Below are 23,815 nucleotides of genomic sequence, written 5' to 3'. Positions count from 1 at the left end.
CTTACTTCCACTGTTTGATATATTGTAAGGGATTAAGGTTGCATCCTGCGTCAGTTAAAGCTTTTTTGTACTGCTCCAAATCAGCCTGAAATAAGAATATGACAAAAATCTTTACTTCATTTCATGAAAGAGATCATTTTGTTTGTTGTCATCTAATTAATCAAAAAGTTAGACTAATGGCATGAGCACCTAAGTAAGTGAAGTGGTACCTTAAGGGAGCACCCAAATGAGTAACCAAGACAAAAATCACATACAATGAAAATTACCTTTGACAGGCTCCCAAATCACCTAAACAGTATGGTGTTTTGTCATCCCTCAGCAAGCCCAACAGAGTCAGTTTTTCTTCCACTGTCGACATAGATTGTCCTTGGAATAAGCATTAAATGAAAGATCTGGATTGATCAAGAATATTTCAAAACTGGAAACATGAAAGGAGTGATGCTGACTTAAGGGGAATCACTGCAGAATCAGGTGGTCTCATCTCATATTCACTGTAAATGTTCAAAGTTATTAACTGAACAGCAGGTGATCTACACTTTTTAAATAGTTAAATAGTTCTCTTTCTTAGTCTTTTATTTCCTAATGAGTAAAGTGCAGTTGAATTTATGTCATGGGAGCTTTCAGAGCAACTCCATTATAAAAATTTTCTAAGAAAAAGAAACTTTTAAGCTCACCATCAATCAGAGATGCTCACTACTTCATATTCTGGGAGCTATTAATCTGAGAGTGAGCTTTCCTGGTGGCTCAGATGGTCAAGAATCTGCAAGCAATGCAGGAGACCCGGGTTTGATCCCTGGGTTGGGAAGAGTCCCTGGAGATGGGAATGGCTACCCGCTCCAGTATTCCTGCCTGGAGAATTCCATGGACAGAGGAGCCTGGTGGGTTACAGTCCATGAGGTTGCAGAGTCAGACACAAGTGAGCAACCAACACTTTCAATCTGACATCAATAGTCAAAATTTGCCTCAAGCCTCATAATGATTACTTATAAAAAGACATAATTCTTAACAAAAATAAATAAAATCATATATTCCTGGGCTTCCCTGATAGCTCAGTTGGTAAAGAATCTGCCTGAAATGCAGGAGACCCTGGTCTGATTCCTGGGTCAGGAAGATCTGCTGGAGAAGGGATAGGCTACCCACTCCAGTATTCTTGGGCTTCCCTGTGGCTCAGCTGGTAAAGAATCCGCCTGCAATGTGGGAGACCTGGGTTCAATCCCTGGGTTGGGAAGATATTCTGGAGAAGGGAATGGCTACCTACTCCTGTATTCTGGCCTGGAGAATTCCATTGACTATATAGGCCATAGGGTCTCAAAGAGCTGGACACAACTGAGCAATTTTCACTTTCATATATTCCTAAGAAAATATTATAAATAGGCTATTAGAATCCCTTAAGCTATAGGTACACCCCCATTAATGACAGAGATCTTTCTACAATGAAACCTACACTGTAGTCACCCCTCATCAGCAGTTTTGCCTTCCAGGTTCCAGCTCCTGTGGTCAACTAAGGCCTGAAAATACTGAATGGAAATTCCCAGAAACAAACAATTCATGAGCCTTAAATTGTGCCTCGTATGGAAAGCATGATGATATCTTATGCTGTCCTGCTCAGTCCTGCCCCAACCAGTGACATCAGCTGCTCCTGACATCTAACCATCAACATCGTCATAGTGTGATGATACAGGGTCACCTGAAGCAGATGATTCTCCTTCACGTCAGGTCATAGTAGTCTAATAATACATCTCAATGCCTACATCATTCACCTCATTTCATCTCATCACACAGACATTTTTATCAGCTGACATCATCAACATAAGAAGGATGAGTATAATAACTGTACTTTGAGAGTCCACATTCACATAACTTTTTATTATGGTATATTGTTATAATTATTCTATTTTATTAGCCATTTTTGTTAATCTGTCTAATTTATAAATTAAACTTTTATCATCAGTATGTTATGTAGAGGAAAAAACAGCATATATGGTAGTGAGGGGCATTGGGTACTATTCATGGTTTCAGGCATCCAATGGGGGTCTTGGATTATATCTCCCTTGGATAAGGGGGGAACTACTGAACTTTCTAACTAAATTAAAAGTCAAGAGACATATTCCTAGGATAAAGCAGAACTGACCTAAAGCAAATACTGGTTTACTTTTCTGTTTTAACATGTCAAACAAAAAGAAGCCTCACAATCTACCAGACATCAGAAAAATAATTGCTATCAGCAAAGGAAAGCAGTTTACAACAGCTGTATCATTCCAGGTGTCTTTCCCAAGGTTCTTATGCTAGTTGCTCATCTAGTAAAGTTATACAAGTTAATATTAGAAACAGTTAACAGGTCTCCAATGCAGCAACAATACCAAAAATCACTGCTTTCCTTCAGAGTAAGTCAGTTACCTGGGCACACTTAAAAATTTTTTTTCCCTCAAAAGCAGTTGATGCCTCATTAAAGAAAAAGAAAACAACAAAATATCCCACAATCTACTCTTCCACTGAGGGAAAAAAAAAACATCTAGAAAGGAAAACTGATTATGTTCCAATCATTCTTAGAAATTTATTCTAATATAAAAGTAGCCTTTTTTTTTTTTAACTTAAGTACAAAATTTCAATGCTATTTTTATACAAATCATATGACATGTGAATCTGAAGTTTAATCTTATGAAATTACAGTATTTATATAACTTTTGGAACTTACTAGAATAGTTATTTCCAGAAATAAGAATTTTAGTCACCTGAATTCTGTTCATGTTCAAACAACTTAAAAGTGGTGAGATATTTCATGAGTAAATCATTCCCTTGGTGACAAATACTGCTATAAAATTCAGCAGTAAATAGAACTAGCTGTTTTCCTTTAAAGGAAGGAATGAAATGATCTTTTGGCCGTTTTTACTTCTATTTCTGAAACAAGTGAGTATCCCCCTTTCCTCCCAGTAACTGAACACAGAGGACATACCTCAGAAGGTGCTTGCTGTGCACTTATGTAATAGATAAGAAACAGCCTCATTTTATCTTCTGGAGTTCCTGCTACAAAGTGGAAACAGATAAGGAAAAAAAGACTTTCACAATTCCAGCTGTTATGTATTATGGTCAACACTATAAACTCAAGGCATACATAACTGTGACAAAATAAGCTTCTTGATTCAAATGATTTAATGTTATAGGCACTAAATTACAACCATGTAAAATACAGATATGGAAAAAGATGAAATAGTATAGGATTACAGGATTATCATCTGCAGTCCAGCTTCCAAACTGTCTATAATGTTGAAGATTAATTTTTCAGATATAAACTCAAAAAGAAAAAAATGGTATAGGTAGGATAATCATGTAATTCTAAAACAGTACCCTTTTGAAATGAAAATGGGGGGCGCTAAACAATACTTATATAAGGACAACTTGGATACACTTCAAAGTGTATCCCAACATGTAAGAACTCAGAATTGTTATACTTCACTATAGAATAAAAACAAGAATAATTTTTTCAAAACATAATGACTGATGACCCATTGATTTTTTTTATCTTCAAATTATCCTTACTCCCTAAATAAGACAGAGACTTGGTAATAAAGATGAAAGACAGGCTCTCCTAAGTTCTTATGTTTACAAATAGATACTGTATTTTAAACATTCTGAGGTAGGTTACAAGATGCAGGGTCTTGTTTAAATCCTAGGAGAAAGCTGGTATTTTTGTTTTAACAGGTAATTCGCCTGTCTGGGTTCAGGTCAAAGTTCCTACCAGCCTCTGTGAGTTGTGGTTCTATCATGGACTCTATTTTCAAAACGTCTGCAGTGCTATTTGGCTCTGTCCCACTGTCCAGCAGCCAGTATAGGAATTTGGAGGTCATCTTGTCCCTCACCTCTCAGTCCTTGGAACTGCTGTGTAGGATCAGATTTAGGCATGAACAACTCAGAGGTAAGCCCAGGAATTCATTAACAACTTTATAGGGTTGCTTTCCTGAGCTCCTTCCTTCCTTCTGTAACCTCCCCGGTACTTTCCAGTTTCCTTGGCCTTCCCTTTTTGGTGCTCCAGCCAGAAAGCGTTGGCTTTAGTTACCCTGCTCCACTTCCTGCAACTATGACAAAGCAGTTAGAAGATAAAGAAAGAAAGATGACTGTGGCTTGCTGTAGGCTCTTGGGGTAAGGGATCCTAAGATATGAGAGAAAGGTTTCCTTCCCTCAGAGTTTTAGGGACCTGTGGGTCCCTGCTGTTGCTTTTAATATCCTCAGCATACAGCATGGCCTTTTCTAAGAGTGGGTGCTTATTCTGCTTAGCGAAGGAACAGTTCCCACTCTTCAACAAGGAGAAACGTATTTTATAATTCCAATAGGGTCAATGTCCTAAAAGCCTCTGCTAAAGTTTTTAAGTCATAGGATGCTAAGAATTGGAGGGCATGCAACGCTTATAATGACATTAGTCACAGAGGAACTAAATGGAAATTGGAAAAATGTATCCTTTACAACTGTGAGTACTCCAGTCTGGAGCTTGCAGCTAAAGGCTGGATCCTCCTGTCACATCCAAGTTTCTACTGCAACTGCTATTTCAAAGGCAGGGTTTCCTCATTGAATAATCTGATACTTCAGAGAAAAGTTGTAAGTATAATTCAGAGAGCTTTTTCTTCCCTGGAAAATTTGAGAGTAAGGTGTTGAACTGCTTTCCCACCATTCCCAAATGTTAAGGACATTCTCCAATATAGTAACTTCAAAATAACAGAATATAATAATATATCAAAATCAGAAAATTAGTGTTGGTCCGCTATTACCACCTAATCCTTGGATGTCACTCCAAGTTTCGACTACTGTCTCTATAATATCCTTTATGGGAAAAAGAATCACGTGTTACTGCAAAGAGCTGTCATCTCTTACATACAGTTGTCTTCTGTATGAAACAGTTCCTCAAGTCTTTCTTGACTTCATGGCCTTGATAAGGATTATAGGCTATTATTTTCCTTCCTTTTAGTAGAATACTCCACAATTAATTTTTGACTGAATTTCCTCATGATTAGAGTCAGGCTGTACATCTTTGACAGGAATACAACAAAAGTGATACTGTATTTGTTGTAATGAATCTTTTGGTGGTACACTATTTCAGGATGCCTCATTACTGCTGATGTTCAATGTGTTTACCTAATAAGGCACCTATCAGGCTTCTCCCCTGTCAGGTTATTTTTCTTCCTCTGTAAGTAATAAGTATTTTGTAGGGAGGTACTTTCAAACTGTGTAAATAATCTGGAAAATTTCTGTTTATTCATTAATTATATCTGTATGGACTCATGGCTTCTTATTTCATTCAGTATGTTATAATCTGTTATCATCACTATTTATTTTGGTACTGTCATGATCTGGCCATGGGGGGCCTCTTCAAGCTGACTTTTGGGTTCTTTTTGGCACATTTCATCATGTTTTGAGTACTTTCCTTGCTTTCTGATACAACACAATGTTTCAGGCTTACTTTGTACTTCCTCTCCCTAGAATCAACCATTTATTTCGCCAATGAGTCCTTGTGGAAAGGGGAATATAGAAGCTAAAAGTTTTACTACTGGAGAATTGTTGCTCCTCATTCTGCTCAAGTGGCAGAACTAGGGAATGCATATATTTGAATACACACACACACATAAAATCTATAATTACTTCTCTATTTGACAAGTATTTAATGAAAATACCAAGTCCACATCGGCACCTCCAATTCCAATATTACAGGTTTCATTCTAGTTTTCTTCCTTTTAATATTTGTAACTTTCATCTCTGACAATGGGAAACCTCGCTCCCATTATATTATCTGATATATTTACTTATTTAACCAGTCCCCTGTATGTAACACATATCCTAACTCTGCTACTGTCTGCTTGCCTGCAGAGATGTCATCTCACTCCACTCTGGTTCTGATTCCCTACAATGGACACACACATATGCCTGGCTATACTTCTCACCCCCTCTGAGCCAATGCCTGGTTTGTCCTTTGCAGGGTCACCCTCCTTAACCTGATAGGGCCCTCATACTCCAGGACTAAACTGCTCCCACATATGGACACCCTGCTCACCTCACGTGGGACTGTGATACCTCAAGTTAGATTATCAACCCTCCCTCTACCTGATCTGTGATGCCTTCTCATTCTGCTTGGGTTCTGACATCTTGTTCTGGACTAAAGTGGTACTTGAAGAAGGAAAGAACAACCCACTCTAATATCCTTGCCTAGGAAATCTTAAAAGGACAGAGGAACCTGGAGGGCTACAGTCCATGGGGTCACAAGACTTGGACATGACTTAGTGACTAAAAGAACAAAAGTGATACCAGACTGCCACTGTGCATGAATGTCTACCTTGCTCTGCTCTACTTAATGTCTTTAAAAATGAATTGGTTTGAGAAAGCAAGGGAAATGAAAAAGGTTCTGATTATTTTTTAATCAGCATATTTTTTGCTTAAACTTTACTCAAAACTGATTGTAAATAACAAGAAATAGCTCTGAAGTGATGGACTTAGATATACGTTACATATTTTTTCACTGTAAAGTACACATACCTTCAAAATGTTATGTTCTCCCCACAAATCTATCTTTTTATAAGTGTGAGCAATACTAGGGATTCTCAGAAATTTTTATGAATAGAACCCTTTAATTACAAACATTTCAAAAAAATTGTTTATTACCTTCCAACTTGATATAAAATCTAAAAGTCATAACCAAAATAATAACTCAAAAACCATTATCAGCTGAAGAACTTGTATGTAAAATAGAAGTTAATAGCTTATATGATTTTTGTTCATTTTTGAAAACAGCTGAGATCTGAATTGAAAACTTCTGAAATTATCAACAAGTCTCTAAAGTTTAGAGAATTTTAGAAGCTAAAACTCTGTGCAGACTTTATGATCATTGTAGTTGAACACAATGATTAGATTATATTATCCAAGTACAAATAGTTATATCTTATTTAAAGAAAATCTAACAAACATATATTTAGATAAATATAAAGGGACTGTCTACAGAGTTTCTTTAGAAGTGAACTGCCAAAGTATTTAGAACAGAATTCAGTTTTAGATACTGATACATCTTTTTAGGGAGCTCTACAGGGTTAAACCAAAGCAGAATGTGTCATGCTTGGTTTGAATGTTTTACCTTCAAATCTTGCTGAAGCCAGCAGAAATTGAGCTTCAAATGCATCACTTTAAACAAATGAATATAAAAAGTGCTTATATACTAATACATTAATAAAACATATCTTCAAAGCAAAGTTCAATAAAATAAAATGCAAATAATTTTTCTAATTTAGGAACTGCTATGCTACAAACTTCTCAACAGGTAATAGATCATTTAATTATCTCATTAATAGCAAAGATTGTGAGAAAAACAGTAATTCTATTCAAATTTTACTCAAATTGAAATGTTGGATTTGTCAGACGAAAAACTTACATTAACCTCAAATTTATGATACATACCATCAGGGTCTGATATTATATCTAGAAGAGATTTATCCAGAGTCGTTTTGCTCATTATTTTTTCTTCATATTCAAAATATACATCCAGTTTTCTTGCCTGTTTCAAAATAAGTATCAGATTAGAGAACACTAATAAAAACATACTAAAAACCTCTCTGCTTACTAGTGTCTATTTTCTATGATCAAATTAAAAAACAAATGTTAATTTTCTAGTAGAATTTACTTTTACTTTATTTTACTTTTAACCATAAACTTAGTGTAAAAAACAAGATTGACTATTTCATTTATATTTGACTTATAAATTTAGAATAACTCTGCATGTCATATGTTAACAAAGACAAAAATCACACAAATCTCAGTTATTGTATTAATAAGTAACTACCATACAAATAACACTATTTCATGCAAATTAATGTCAAGTGATCAAGTTATGTTTACTTTTTTAGTGAGTAAATTCACATACTTTTATCCTAACTAGACAGAAGTTTATCCTAATTATTTTCAATGGCTTTAACTGTTCCTCATTCATTTTCCCACTAAATACTTTGAACTTTAGATAATGCAAAATAGTCAAACTTTGCTTTCCTGTACAGCAGCTTTTCTAATTTAAAATATGTTGACTAAAATTATCCAAATGAAATTAACATGTTAGGATAATCCAAGGTAAATAAAAATCATGAAGTATCTATTAGATTATGCTTCAGATAAGACGAGAGAGACAAGAACATGCTTTACTACTGAAGGTGTTACCAATCTAAGGAAAGTAGAAATCATTCATGAAATAAATGAGAACACAGAGATATCAATAAAGAATCAAAATATAAATACAGAATATAAATAAACATTAAATTAAGATGATAGGATGAAATAAATATTAACCAATTGTAGAGAAGGAAGTGACGAATTTTGAGTTGTTCTGAAAGTGATTTGGGGACATGGACAGACAGAGTTCATTTCACTTAAAGGAATCATGTCTGTGTGTGAGTATGCCTGTGTGTGCGTGTTAGTAGCTCAGTTGTGTCTGACCAGGCTCCTCTGTCCGTGTGTGTGTGTGCGTTAGTTGCTCAGTCGTGTCCAACTCTTTGCGACCCCATGGACTATAGCTCTCTAGGCTCCTCTGTCCATGGGATTCTGCAGGCAAGAATACCAGAGTGGGTAGCCATCCCCTTCTCCAGGGATCGAAACCAGGTCTCTCGACTACAGGCAGATTCTTTACTGTCTGAGCCACCAGGAAAGCCCTGGTTAAAGGGATCATATCAAGGCATGATCAGAGTGGATAGATCTGAATGGCAGATTCAGCAGTGATTTCACACATGAGGCAACAGGTGATCAACCCCTCAATCCCAGTCCTCCGCAGTGGCATACAAGGCCAGAGCTTTAAACAGATGCAATACATGGCTTGAAAATCAAAACATGAAAAGGTAAATATACTGAGACCTGTCCTCACTCCTGCCCTTTTCTACCCTATTTCCACCTGCTTCTTTGGCTATTTATTTCTCCAATAGCTTTTGAGCTTCTCTATGCAAATACAAGCAAATAGTTATCTATATCCTAATATCCCTCTGCTTTCTGACACAAAAGGTAATATACTATACTCTGCTTCCCTTGTTTTCACTCAGCAATATATTCTACACCAGTACACGCAGAATTTCCTTGAGTGAAGTTGAGATAAGAGTTAATAAACTTTGTAATAGAGTTTTTGTTTGTTTTTTACAAATGGCTCTCCACATTTTTTTAGATTCCCTGATATAGGAACTATTTTAATTACTGTATAAAGCTACTTTGAATAAACAAAATAGATACATGCTAAAGTACTAGGAATGGAAAAATGCAGTATCAAAAACGAACAAAAGAAACAGAAAGGAGATCCTAGGAAAGTGACCATGTTGGTGACTGTGGGAATGGAAACAAAGAGATGTATACTTAATAATTAACATGAGAATTACACAGGAAGGAAAATAGTGAAAAAAGTCAAAGATAATTCCTGGCAAATAAAATGACGGTATTAGGAACTGTGTGTGTTTAGTCATTCAGTCGTGTCCAACTCTTTGTGACCTCATGGACTGCAGTCCGCCAGGCTCCTCTGTCCATGGGCATTCTCCAGGCAAAAATACTGGAGTGAGTTGCCATGCCCTCCTCCAGGGGATCTTCCCAACACAGGGATCGAACCAAGGTCTCCTGCATTGCAGGCGGATTATCTACCAATCTAGACCACCAGGGAAGCCCTATGTTAACATAAATATTAGACCGGGAAAGCCTAATTATCTGTAGAATAAAGCCAAGAATGGAAGGGGGAAGGAGATAAAATAAGGTGTTAGTCTGTCAGGGCCTCACAATCTGCTCCAGCCAACTTTTCTGTTTTACTACTATTCACCAGGTTCAGTTCCCTCTAGCCACATCAATTAACTCATTGACTTTCCATTAAAAGTAGTGAATGCTTTTAATCCTCAAGGCTTGGGTTTGAATTATTCTCTTAGCTTTTTTAGAATGCATTTCTCCTCCATCATCTGCCCAGTGAATTCTACTATTTTTCAAGATCTAGCATCTTTGCAGCTTCTCTATAACTTTCAACCTCTGTTTCTTCCCTTTCCTGCTCCTTCCCCATCTCCTTCTTCACTTCTCCATAATAGCAATGATTACACCACATTACTCTCTTTGGTTTACATACCTTTCTAGAACTATAAACTTCCTAGAGTGTTTCTAATTAATTGTTTAACCCTAGGAGTCTAACAAAGCACCTGTCTCGTAGCAAAATGTATGTCAAATTTCTAAGCTAAGAGCAAGACATGTACAGATCAAGTAATCATCTTTAAAAGTTATGAAAGTAGATAAATGAACTTCCAGAAGTGAAAAATGCAGAGAATCAAGCTTTAGTGATTTAATAGATAAAATTAAGTATGCTAAATGCCATAATGGAATCTAATGTGTGTACCTACATAAATGAAGAAACATGGCTCACTTAGGCTCATTTTGCTCTTCCTGACGCATTAACTTATCCACATTTTAACTTCTAATGAACAATGGAAGCAGAATTTTAAAAAAGTTAATCTGACGGCTAATGGTTAGACATTCTTTTGAAGGTGATAATGTTCTAAAATTGCCTTGTGATTATGGTTGTGTAACTATGTGAATATAGTAAAAACCACTATATTGTATGCTTTAAAAAGGTGAATTGTATGGTATGTGAACTATATTTCCATAAAGGAGTTAAATAAAAACCATATGGCATTTCAATATACTGACTGGGAAGGAGCCTCATGCGGGAGGGAAAGGAATGAAGTAAAGATTTTCTAACCTGCATAAGAGAACTAGTATCTGTTCAATACCTAGTATGTGCAAGGCACTTTACTTACAGCTATGGCTTTCAAATGTTTTTAAACAGAGAACCTCAGGACCCTCTTTCTCAAACCAAATCTTCTGCAGAACCCTAAACATAAAATAGATACAAGTGACCAATTAAATGTCTCTATTGCGTCTAGGGTACCAGAGAACAGTGTTTAAAAGCTACAAAATCAGATTATCTCATTTAACTCTCCAGACAACACTATGAACAAGGAATTATTAGTCCCATTTTAAAGATGAAGAAACAGACACAAGGAAACATAAATTTATTCAAGGTTACCAGAGTAGAAGTAGTAAAGAGCTGAGATTCAAATCCAGGCCAGATTCCATATACACCACAGATAAACAGTAGGGAAAATTACATTTTCCTCAAGAACAATTTATTGCTTCCTTTGTATACGCTTTGTGAAAGAAAGTATATTTGTCAATTAGTATCTATTTGTTTTTTTGGTAATACACATAATTTACATATATGTGGTGAATTTGTCCAGAGATATAATAATCTATAGGTCCCTTCTAAATTTCTTAAAAAAGGGAAAATACTAAGAGAAACAACTTCTGTCTCAAAGATTGATATTTCCTGTACAATATGGATTCAGAGAACACAAATTGGATAATGAGAGTTACATGGAAAATAAGACAAATTAAAAATATAAAGCAAAATAACAAGGTCAAGATTACAAAACTATTTTTGGCAGCTTCAATAAATATCAAGAACAAATGAACAAGAAGAGAATATTATAGAACAACAAAGGACTATGTGTAGAAAACAAATTATATCTACTGATATAAACTCCGAGAGTCATGAATTTCCTAAAAATCCCTTTAGAAGAACTAAGGGAAGAATGTGATTTAAAAAAAATAATAAAAAACTCTAAAGTTCTTCTACAATCAGGAGGATATTTTTTCATTTTTCAGTACACTGTGTCAACATTTGTATCAAATTAACCATATATATATGTATTTTATATATATTAGCCAACTAAATGTACTGAATTGTTATTTACCTGTAATTGGGTTTATCATTTTGTTAATCTAAAAGAACATATAGAGTATGTGTATGTGTATGGTATTTTTCAACTGGCAACAGCCAATAGCCTGCTGAGTTTAAAAAGAACAAAAGAAAGGGCATTTCTAAAAATTCTTCAGTCATTTGAGGTGCATAAGTAGTATATCTTTTGAGAACCCATAACCCAGGAAGATCTACTGATGACCCACACAGGACACAGAAGGAATTCCTTTTTCTTTCCCGTAATTAGGTTTTTTAATTTCCTTTTTTTTTAGCCATTCCTCTGTTTATTCTAGTTACAGGCAGCACCTATTCACTGCTAGCTACAATTCACAAGTCTCCCCTCAGTCTATGACTGGATGACGACAAAATTAGAGTGGTATTTCTTGGCCTTCCCCTGTCTCCAAGCCCCAATTCTAGAGTCAGCAGTGAAATACAAGATGAGATTAGTTACCCTTCCTTTCACTATTAAGAATCCCAATATTTTTCTCCTTGAATTTCTTACAGGAGGGAGAAGAGATGATAAACCCTTCTTTGCTACAACATGTAAGAAATATTTCGTATTATGAATTAAATAGGGTTGGTAGGACACTTTAATGTCTACAGGCAAGTATATCCTTAAGCTAAAATGAACTTAGAACTATACTTCTAAGATACGACCTGATCTTAACTGAAGATTCTTCATACTCTAGTAGCCTTTTCTTGTCCTTTCTTTCTTCTTTAAATGTGTAGTTTCTAGCATCATCCAGAACTATATTTAGATAATTGTTCCCCTGGGTTAAAAGCATCTCTATACTATATTATAGTAGTCTGTGGTCTATATATGTCCCTAAAGTATAAAGTCTACTTTTATTCTACAATAAAAAAATACTTAAAACAAATCTGTGCTCATAAACTTGATAACCTAGATGAAATGAAGCAATTCCTTGAAAGACAATCTATCAAAACTCACTTTATGGAGTGAACTGGCCTATATTATTAAAGAAACTGATCAATAATAGCCTCCTAAAATAGAAAGAATTAGGTCTAGGTGAGTTCACTAGTGAAGTTTACCAAACATTAAAGAAGAAATCATTCCAATTCTCTACAATCGCTCCCAGAAAAGAGAATGAGAATAAACTAGATGCTCTCTTGCTAAGATCAGGAACATGGTAAAGATGTTCCCGCTCACACTCTTATTCAACACTGTACTAGAAGTGCTAGCTGATGCAATAAACTAAAAAAAGAAAAGGAAATAAAAAGTCTACAGATTGTGAAGAAAGAATAGAATTATCTTTGTTTGCAGATGACACAATTGTCTATGTAGAAAATCTCCAGGAAACACAAAAAATATCTCCTGGGAACTAAGAAGTGATTACAGCAAGGTTGCAGACTACAAGGTTAATATATAAAAGTTGACTGCTTTCCAATATACTAACAATGAACAATTGAAACTGAAATGAAAGCACAATGACATTTTCATTAGTACTCCAAAAAATAAATGAAGTGACATTTCTTATTTATGAATAGGTAGACTCATTATTGTCAAGATGTCTGTTCTTTCTACTTAATCTATAGATTCAACATAATTCCAATCAAAATTCCAGCAAGTTATTTTGTGGATATTGACAAACTCATTTTAAGGATTATATGGAGACATGAAATACCCAGAATAGCCAACACAGTATTGAAGGAGACAAAAAAAGATGGAGGACTGACAATACCTGAATTTTAATACTTAACTTAAAAGCTTCAGTGATTAAAACAGTGGGGTGTTTGTGGGGAAAAAAAAAAAAAAGCAAATATAGTTGGCTAACCTTTGACAGAAGAGTTCAATTCAATGGAGAAAGGACAGTCTTTTCAACAAATGGTGAAGGAACAACTGGACATGCACATGCAAAAGGAAAAAAAAAAAAGAGACGCACACCCTACACCTTTTACAAACGTTAACTCAAATGGATCACAGACCTAAATGTAAAATGCAAAACTAAAACTCCTAAAAGGTACCAGGAGAAATTTTAGATGACCTGTGTAGAGAGATGATTTTTTATATACAACACCAAAGGCATGATCCATGAAAGAAATAATTAAAAAGCTGGACTTGATTAAAATTAGAGGTCTCTGTTCTGTGAAAGATACTACTAATTAGTAGAGAATGAGAGGACAAGCCAGAGAAGTGTTAAGATAATTGCAAAAGACAACTATATTAAAGGATTTTTCCCTCTGAAAATACAAAGAACTCTTAAAATTCAACAATAAAAAACAAAACATGATTAAAAATGGGCCAAAGACCTGACATTTCATGAAAGATACACAGATGACAAGTAAGCATATGAAAACATGCTCCACATCAGATCATACTGGAAAAATGAAAATTAAAATAAGACACTCTGCACACCTATCAGAAGGGCTAAAACCCAACACTGGCAACACCAGACGTTGGTGAAGATATGAAGCAACAGGAACTCTCATTCACTGCTGATGGGAATGCAAAATGGTAAAGTCATCCTGTATGAGAGTTTGGCAGTTTTTCTTTTTACAATTCTAAAAAAAACTCTTGCCATGTGATCCAGCAATCATGTTCTTATAGATTTACTGAAAGAAGCTGAAAATTTATGTCAACCCCATGGATGTTTATAGCAGCTTTATTCATAAATACCAGAAGTTGAGAACAACCAAAATGCACTGCAATAATTGAATGAACAAACAAACTATGGTACATTCAGACAATGGACTATTAGTTAACAATAAAAAGAAATGAGCTATTATGCCATGAAAAGACATGGAAGGGTCTTAAATGCATTTAACTAAGTAAAAGATTACTCTAGATCACTCACCTAGAGCCAGACATCTTGTGGACTGTGAAGTCAAGTGGGCCTCAGGAAGCATCACTATGAACAAAGTTAGTGGAGACAATAGAATTCCAGCTGAGCTATTTCAAATCCTAAAAGATGATGCTGTTAAAGTGCTGAACTCAATATGCCAGCAAATTTGGAAAATTCAGCAGTGGCCACAGGACTGGAAAAGGTCAATTTTCATTCCAATGCCAAAGAATGCTCAAACTACTGCACAATTGCACTCATCTCACACGCTAGTAAAATAACGCTCAAAATTCTCCAAGCCAGGCTTCAACAGTATGTGAACCGTGAACTCCAGATGTTCAAGCTGGATTTAGAAAAGGCAGAGGAATCAGAGATTAAATCCATGGGATCATCAAAAAAACAAGAGAGTTCCAGAAAAATATCTACTTCTGCTTTACTGACTATGCCAAAGCCTTTGACTGTGTGAATCACAGCAAACTGTGGAAAATTCTTCAAGAGATGGGACTACCAGACCACCTGATCTGCCCATTGAGAAACCTGTATGCAGGTCAGGAAGCAAGAGTTAGAACTGGACACGGAACAACACACTGGTTCCAAAAGGGAAAGAAGTATGTCAAGGCTGTATATTGTCACCCTGCTTATTTAACTTATATGCAGAGTACCTCATGAGAAATGCTGGGCTGGAGGAAGCACAAGCTGGAATCAAGATTGCCAGGAGAAATATCAATAACCTCAGATATGCAGATAACACCACCGTTACAGCAGAAAACAAAGAGGAACTAAACAGCCTCTTGATGAAGGTGAAAGAGGAGAATGAAAAAGCTGGCTTAAAAGACAACATTCAAAAGACTGAGATGGCATATGGTCCCATCATTTCATGGCAAATAGATGGGGAAACAATGGAAATAGTGAGAGACTTTATTTTTGGGGGCTCCAAAATCACTGCAGATGGTGACTGCAGTCATGAAATTAAAAGATGCTTGCTCCTTGGAAGAAAAGTGATGATGAACCTAGACAGCATATTAAAAAGCAGAGAGATTACTTTTTCGACAGAGGTCCATCTAGTCAAAGCTATGGTTTTTCGAATAGTCATGTATGGATGTGAGAGTTGGATCATAAAGGAGGTTGAACGCTGAAGAATTGATGCTTTTGAACTGTGGTATTGGGGAAGACTCTTGAGAGTCCCTTGGAGAGCAAGGAGGTCAAACCAGTCAACCCTAAAGGAAATCAACCCTGAATATTCATTAGAAGGATGGATGCTGAAGCTCCAATATTTTGGCCACCTGATGCAAAGAGCTGACTCACTGGAAAAGACCCTGATGCTGGGAAATATTGAAGGCAGGAGGAGAATGGGATGCAACAGGATGAGATGGTTGGATGGCATCACCAACTGGATGGGCATGAGTTTGAGCAAGCTCCGGGAGATGGTGAAGGACAGGGAAGCCTGGCAGGCTGCAGTCCATGGGGTCACAAGAGTCCATATGACTGAGCAACAAAAGTAAAAGAAACCACTCTGAAAAAGCTACGTACTACAGTGATTCCAACTGTGAAAACAATACTGTGGAGACAACAAAAAGATCAGTGATTGTCAGGGATGTGTGGGGAGGGAGGGAAGGATATACAGAGGCACACAGGATTTTAGAGCAGCTGAAATAATTTAGTATGGTATCTTAATGATGGATGCATGTCATCATTGCATCATTTTGACATTTGTCAAAAACCATAGAATGTACAACACAAAAGAGGGAAGCTTAATGTAAACTACAGACTTTAGTTAGTATTGTATTAATATTGGGTTATTAATTGTAACAAATATACCATATTAATGCAAGATATTAATAACAGGGGAAAGTAGGGATGGGTGGGTACGAGGGTATATAGAAACACTCTACTTTTCACTCATTTTTCTGCAAACATAGTACTGCTCTAAAAAAATAAAGCCTATTAATTAAAACAAAAACTAAAACCAAAAGAAGACATGTATCTAATGGAAAACAAAAGAGAGGGCCACATTTAATAAAGTATGTGCAATATCTTGGGAAAATATGTGTAGCTTTGAATAAAAACAACTTTCACTTTTACTTCTTCATAGATATTATATAAAATAATTCAAATGAAAGGAAAACAATATAGATATGATTCTGTATGTGCTCAAATGTTAGCTTTAGGAGTATAGTCATATTAATAATGAATACACAGAATATATAATCATATATATTTGTAAGTATTCATGTTGGCTGCTATAGTCAATTTTTCTTGAGATATTCATTGGTATTTCAACATAATTGACTTAATAAAAATCCATTATTTAAAAAAGTATACTTGTTTTATGAAACAATTTAAAAGTTGACTACTAAATTTTCATTTCCTATTTAAGCATTCATGGACATAAAATGTTAGGCCCACTGAGGATTTTTTAAATGAATAAACACACATTTGAATGGTCAAATACTTTAGTAAGACAACTGGGGTTCCTTACTTCTACTTCTTGTTCATCTGTTTAAATTACTTCTGAACCTAAGATTACTCCAAAAGGATTATGAAAGAGCAAAACCATTCTCATTACATTTCTGATGGCTATGTTTTAAGGAACTACAGTACAGCGACAGGGTACGGGGTTTAAAAGTTAAAAGTCAAAGTTCAATTTCAGGCTCTGGCAGTTGGTTTCAAGTCTTCAGTATCTCTGAGATTCATTTTCCTCTGAAGAATGAGGGAATACATCTATTACGTTAAATTACCTGATATATAAGTACACAAAAAAGTTTGTTCTCTTTAAAAGGAAAAAAAACTCACATCACAAGTTTTTTTCAGTCAAAGATCATGATCTGAGGATGCTACATTTGAAATTAAAATATTTGTGAAGTAATAAAGCACTCTATAAGGCACTATAGTAAAAACAAGATCATTTACATAGTATCTTAAAATATATGTTATTTATCAAGTACTCTAGTACTCACATAACAATCAAGATGTCAATGTTTTCACTGGTTTAAAATAAGAACCATCTACAGAACTGTACATCATAGGTGATCAGTAAGTACAGACGAAAGAAAGCCAAAATAGCACTATCAGGAGTTAAGTAAAAGAATGCAAAATTCTTTAAGTCATTTCTTTAAATGAGGTATTCTTGCCTTTACTTGATAAACTGAGCTGGACTGAAACAGAGTAACAATGATAAATGGCAGAGCAAAAAAAAATTACAAGACAAAATACAAAGAGTTTCAGGTATGAGTTCCAGCTCTGCCATTAACTAGGGAATAGTTTATCTTTTTTGGAGGTAAGAGGTATATCTTATTTCCTTCACTGATTAAATGAAGAATATTTCACAAAATATGTTCTGTAGAGTGCTAGTTCTTATAGTTGGTTGTTAAGAAATAACCCCTAAAAGTATTCCAAAGTCAACAGTTTTAAGTTTTTTTAAAATGTTTTTAAAATGCATATACTACACTGCATTATGAATCTCCAAGAGGAAGATACAGCACATTTTAATTCTAACTTTATTTGACCAAAGAAGAAACCTATCTTGTGGAATCTGCTAAAAACTCTGTCTCAGGGTTCCTTCTAGTCCTAAGTTCCACAGGAGGTTTGTGAAGGACTCTGGAAAATGGGGGCCACAGGACGGAGGAGTTATAAGGGCAATGTTTGATTTTCTACTTTCTAGTCTGATTTGTATAACCCTGGTGTTTATGAATTATTCTCTATTCTGTTATTCTACGTGCTGTCATTCTAAGTGACCTTAAATTCTGTAGAACAAGTCAAGGTATAAATAAATAAAATGTGAGATATCTATTTAAAAAGTTACAGAATGCATCTGTCCTCTCCTTTTATTTTAAACATCTGAGACTGTTCTTCACAAGTCTGCTGCTACTCTGTGTTTAACCTACAGCATATTCTTAAAAGTGAAGAGACAGAAAAAAAAAAATCCTGGGTTTACCCACTCATAAACTATGTAGCATATCCTCTGTTTCTTGCTATTCTATGTCATTTAAGCTGTAAAGCCAAAAATTCACATTACCAAAATTAGTCTTTGGTTTTCTCAATGACTTAATAAAAATCTGTTTTCTTGTTTGTAGACGATCTGAAGTAGGTGAACGCTAAGCATTGAATTCTTCACTTTTATCAAAGTAAAATAACATATAAAACACAGAATTTGGTAAGTTTTAACATAAATATTTACCCATGAAGCCGTATACACAATCCAGATAGTGAACATATCATTCACATCAGTTAAGGAAATCCTCTCACTGTAAACACTCTCCTTTGGCTCTCCAACACCATTCTTCATGTCCTACCTTCTGTGACTGTAGATTAGCCTGCATTTTTCTGAATTTTATGTAAACACAACTATAGATCATGCGCTCTTTTTTTAATGTAGCTTCTTTCACTCAGTGTAATTACTCTGAGATTCACCCACTACATACTGTTGTATGATTTAATAGTACCTCCTTTTTAATTGTTGAATAGCAGCCCACTGTATAGATATACTGGACTTTGTTTACTCAGTTAGCCTGTTGATAGACATTTGACTGATCTCCAGTTTGGGGCTATGACAAAGAGCTGCTATGAATATTCATGTATTTTGAATATATTTGCTTTCATTTATCTTGAGTAAACACTTAGGAGCAGAATGGCTGGAGCACATGATGGATTTGTGTTTCACATTTTAAGAAACTGAGATACTGTTTTCCAAAGTGGGTGTACCATTTTACGTTTCAACCAGCAAAATATGAGAGTTCTAGTTCTTCTGCATACTTGCCAAAGGCTGACATGATCAATATTTTAAATTTTAGACATTTTGATAGAAATGCAGAGGTATCTCACTGTTGTTTTAGTTTGTTATTTTTCTAATGATTTGAACTTATTCATCACTCAGATATCTTTTTCAGTCAAATCTTTGTGCAAATTTTTTGCCCTTTTAACAACTGGGTTGTGCATTTTCTCTATTGAGTTGTGAGAAGTCTTTAATTCTTTGAATTTAACCTTTATGACTCTACTGAGTCTTGCTAATGACAAACCTGATGGTGGTAAAGTGAGCAAAGAGCAAGAGAAAGGTAATTCCACACTTCGTTTTTTGAAGATGTGAAAGAAGTCTCCAGAAACTCAGTGTGAGAAACTGAAAGATATTTCACACATTCAAGAGCTGTCTTTGGTCATACTTGGAGTAAAGAAAACTTCTTTAAGTTCTGATAATGACTAATCTTATTTGGGATGAAAAGAGGTAGAAGACAGTGACAGTCTGTCCATTGGGGACTTCCTGCTATAAGATATATTTTCTTCTGCCTTGAAGAAAAGACAGCAAGGTCATATGAACATTCACTCAGTAGTGTACTGGATAAAAGATCATTTAAAACAGATTAGTCAAAATCCAGACAGAGAAATGTTCTGATTTACAGGACAGTACAATTTCTTCCCTACTGTGATCAGGAGAGCAGTGATCAGTTAATCAAAGTCAGTTAATGCAAAGAAAAAAAAAGGGGGGGATCTCCCTGGTAGTCCAGTGCTTAAGAATCTGCCTGCCAATGCAGAGGACATGGGTCCAATCCATGATCCAGGAATATTCCACATCCCATGGGTCAACCCGTGAGCTGCAATGACTGAGCTCTTGTGCTACAATTACCGAAGCCTGTGCGCCCTAGAGTCCGTGCTCTGCAACAAAGGAATCCACCACAATGAGAAACCCACACACCTCCACTAGAAAGTACCCCCCCTGCATGCCACAACTAGAGAAAGTCTGCAAGCATCAATGAAGACCCAGCATAGCCAAAAGAAAAAATAAAACAGGACCTGGCTGTATATACATGTTTAAACACTACAATTTAACTTAAGATCTAAACATATAATTGTCTGTCAGTTTTGATGTAGACCCAAGACCCTTCCCTTGAGTACTAAGGTTCATGGACTGAAATTTTTTTCTTTCCTGCATAATGCTCATGTATAAGTGATCAGCTATAACTTTAAGTTTCTTTGAAGAAGTGGAAGTGGAAGTGAAGTTAGTCAGTCGTGTCTGACTCTTTGTGACCCCATGGGCTATAGCCCAACAGGCTCCTCCGTCCACGGGATGGGTTGCCATATGAAGTGAGATACAAAAATTTATAAACGTTTACAATTACAACATAAAGCAATTCTAGTACTTTCAAGATTTTTCAATGTTTTACAGTTGTCTGCCCCCTGCCACCACTACTAAACTAAGTAGTAATTAAATCACCACCTTCACTGAGTCTAAGGTAGGTAACTTAGTTTTAGAGAAAACCTCTTTTCCTACTTATACCATTGACATAAATAGACTCGAATAAAATACAAACCAAAAATTCAACTTGCAAAAAAACACTAGATGTCACATGTTAGCGTGGTAATAATGTGGTCAGCAACCGCTGTTTCCGAGGAACATAGAGCATTGGTTAATTTGATGTGCTGATCAGCTGATCAGTTCAGTTTCTACTTTATTTTGAAAGTTTATTTTCCCCTAAGAAAGATAAAGAAGTTGGACCAAAGAAGAATAAGTCCCCTGAAGGGGGTGCTCTAGTTAAAAATTAGCATTGCTAGCAAGAGCTAAGTCTTGCTCAGTGTGTATAGAGCTAAGTCAGTACATGCTTGCTTGATCAGAGGATGTCTTTAGACCTAACTCAGTACCTCTTAACTTTCTCCACAAGAAGCAGCAAAACAGAAATGAAGATTCAGCACCAATAATCCACAAGAGCTTATTAACGGCTTATTCTTGGCCGGCTACCTCGGTAAGGCGCATTCAGATGTGAGAGCTCTTCCTCTCAGGTGGGAGCACTAGGAGAAAGAGCATGCATGCCATTTCTCTTTTCTACGCTGACTTACATGTAGGTGACTTTTCCTTTTCTTAGGTTTCTGATGCTAGAAAATAATTAATTATGGGTGGCTATGCAGCTGAGACAGTAATCATTAAAATATACTGAAATCTGTCTACAAATTTAAGTAATCTCAGAATCCATTCCCTAACAACCAACAAGTGGGGGTAAAATCTTATTTGTATTAGAAATGAAAAAACTGCTGGGACTTCTCTGGTGATCCAGTGGTCAGGAATCTACCCTGCAATGCAGAGGATACAGGTTAGATCGCTGATGGGGAACAAAGACCCCACACGCCTTGGAGCAACTAGGCTCCCATGCCACAGCTAGAGAATCTGTCTGCCACAGGGAAACTTCCTTTACAATCCACAATTTACTCTTAACCTATTAAACCAAACCTGACTACTCAAGCCACTAAAATCTTTAGAATAGCGATAAATTTACATGACAATATTTGTCAAAGTTGTCACAAACTGCTGTGCTGCCAAACATCAACTGCTGGATAACTGCCAGGACTTCTAAAGAGATTAATTTCTTCTAGTATTCTGCTTCAGAAAATGCTCTAAAGAAATATAAGCAGCAGCTATAAACTAAACATCCCCAAATAAGAAATACGCAAAACTGCAATAAAGACAAATACCAAGAGATGTGCTCTGAGATCTCTGCATGAAGAGTCATAATATTCTTGCTAACAATAACAATAATAATAATAAATAAATATTTACTGCTTAGGTGAATGAATGTTTACAAAGAAGTGAAGCCCAGATGGTCAACAAATTCTAGTAAAGAGTAAGAGATATTGGAGAAAAATACTTTTAAAATTATTATTAACATTATATAGCCAGAGGCAGATGGTGTAACATCAAAATGGCACAAATAAACGTATCATTTTGAAGTATTTTAAAGTTGGAAATTTAATAATTATAAAAAGCTATAAGAAAAAATTTTATAACTATGAGTAATGAGAATAATTGGAAGCAACACCATTTACCTGCTAGCTTTGACATAGAATAAAGAGATGTTCTAATTAAAACAGGACTCTTCTCAAAAACACTGCAATTTTTCTATACTAACAGAATTTCTAATATCATGATAACTCAGAGTATGTGGCTTAATAAGTGCAATTATAATTTATATGCAAATATTTAAAATAAATACACTCCTGTATCTGTGATTTAAAAAACAAAAAAACTTCTGGTATTAATTGGGTTTCCTAGAATGATCCAACGAGGAACATGGTGTCTCATACATGAAATTTTCCCTCTGCGAGTAAATGACCTTATATAATGTCCTTTATGGTTTCTTTATATCAGATCCTATTAGGAAAATGGTGTCTTCCTTGAGTTATAGCACAAAAATTATTTCAAACTATGTAGCTTTTATATATAACTACTTAACACCCTGAATGACAAACTAGTTTCTTAGTATAAGATGCTCTGCTTATTAGCAATCCAGGAAGAAACAAGTTCTTTTATACAGAGCCAAGCAACCAGGTCTGAAAGAGGAAATTTTGGGTCAGGCATGGTGACATAATAAAATTTATCAGACAGATGGCATCCATTAGGACAAACTGATTCACAGCTCATATAAAATTATAAATAAGCATCATAAAGAATTTCATAGGTAAATTTTTCCTTAAAATATACCATTCTCCACTTAGGTATAATAGCCATCTTCCAGAACTCATCCATTCCTCAACACTCCTCAGACCATTCTCTAGTTGAAACATAAATCAAATCATGGCATTAACCTCCAGTGACTTCCATCATACTTAAATCCCTATTTCTCTTGATCCAATAGTATTATATCAACTCTTTCCCTCCTCACTATGAGTACATTAGTCATCTTCTAGGTGCTCTCAAATAGTAAATTTGTCTTGCCTTAAGGCCATGCAGCACTTATTCCCTCTGCCTGAAATGGGTGGCCCTGAGATTTTCACTAACTGGCTCCTTTGTGTGATTCAGGTCTCGACTCAATCATCATCTCATCAAAGGCAATTTCACTTCCTCTAGAACAACCCTCTGAGCCACTGTCTATCACCTCACATCACCCTATTTTGGTGTTTTCACACCACCTAAATGCCATGCTTTCTAACTGCTTACTTTGCTTTTTGTCAATATAAGATTAGATCCAAAAGAACGAACTTGTCCACCTTGTTTACCATGTAATCTCTAGGGCCCAGCACAATACCCACAGAGCCATTTAATAAACACAATTGAGTAAATTACTTTATCCAGAATTTTCTTAAACCATAAACTCTAGTCTTTGATCTAGAGTATATTCATATAAATTTGTGGCAGGATAGTGTTTGTAAAGTTTTATGAATAAGATGAAAATGTGCACTTTCCATTGGCATGATAATATGTTTTTAAATACTTTAGGTTACACAATTCAGTTTGGAAGTAGGAGCTGAGTTTAGC

The 23,815-nt window shown here is 35.5% G+C and overlaps 1 protein-coding gene across 2 annotated transcripts in view; it reads right to left on the bottom strand.

Annotated features, from left to right (window-relative positions):
• Nucleotides 1–23,815, bottom strand: part of SCFD1 (sec1 family domain containing 1) — a 112,852-nt gene that overhangs the window by 37,391 nt on the left and 51,646 nt on the right. For both annotated transcript variants that reach the window (XM_043921441.1, XM_043921442.1), the window contains exons 15-17: nucleotides 7,429–7,525; nucleotides 2,954–3,024; nucleotides 6–85 (exon numbers count right to left, since the gene is read on the bottom strand). In XM_043921441.1, the coding sequence (XP_043777376.1) occupies nucleotides 6–85; nucleotides 2,954–3,024; nucleotides 7,429–7,525 (248 nt within the window). The remainder of the gene's footprint in view (nucleotides 1–5; nucleotides 86–2,953; nucleotides 3,025–7,428; nucleotides 7,526–23,815) is intronic.

Source organism: Cervus elaphus, chromosome 13 (assembly GCF_910594005.1).
Source record: "Cervus elaphus chromosome 13, mCerEla1.1, whole genome shotgun sequence".
NCBI lineage: Eukaryota > Metazoa > Chordata > Mammalia > Artiodactyla > Cervidae > Cervus > Cervus elaphus.
Note: the sequence above shows the minus strand (reverse complement) of the source record. Positions and strands in the feature narration are given on the sequence as shown.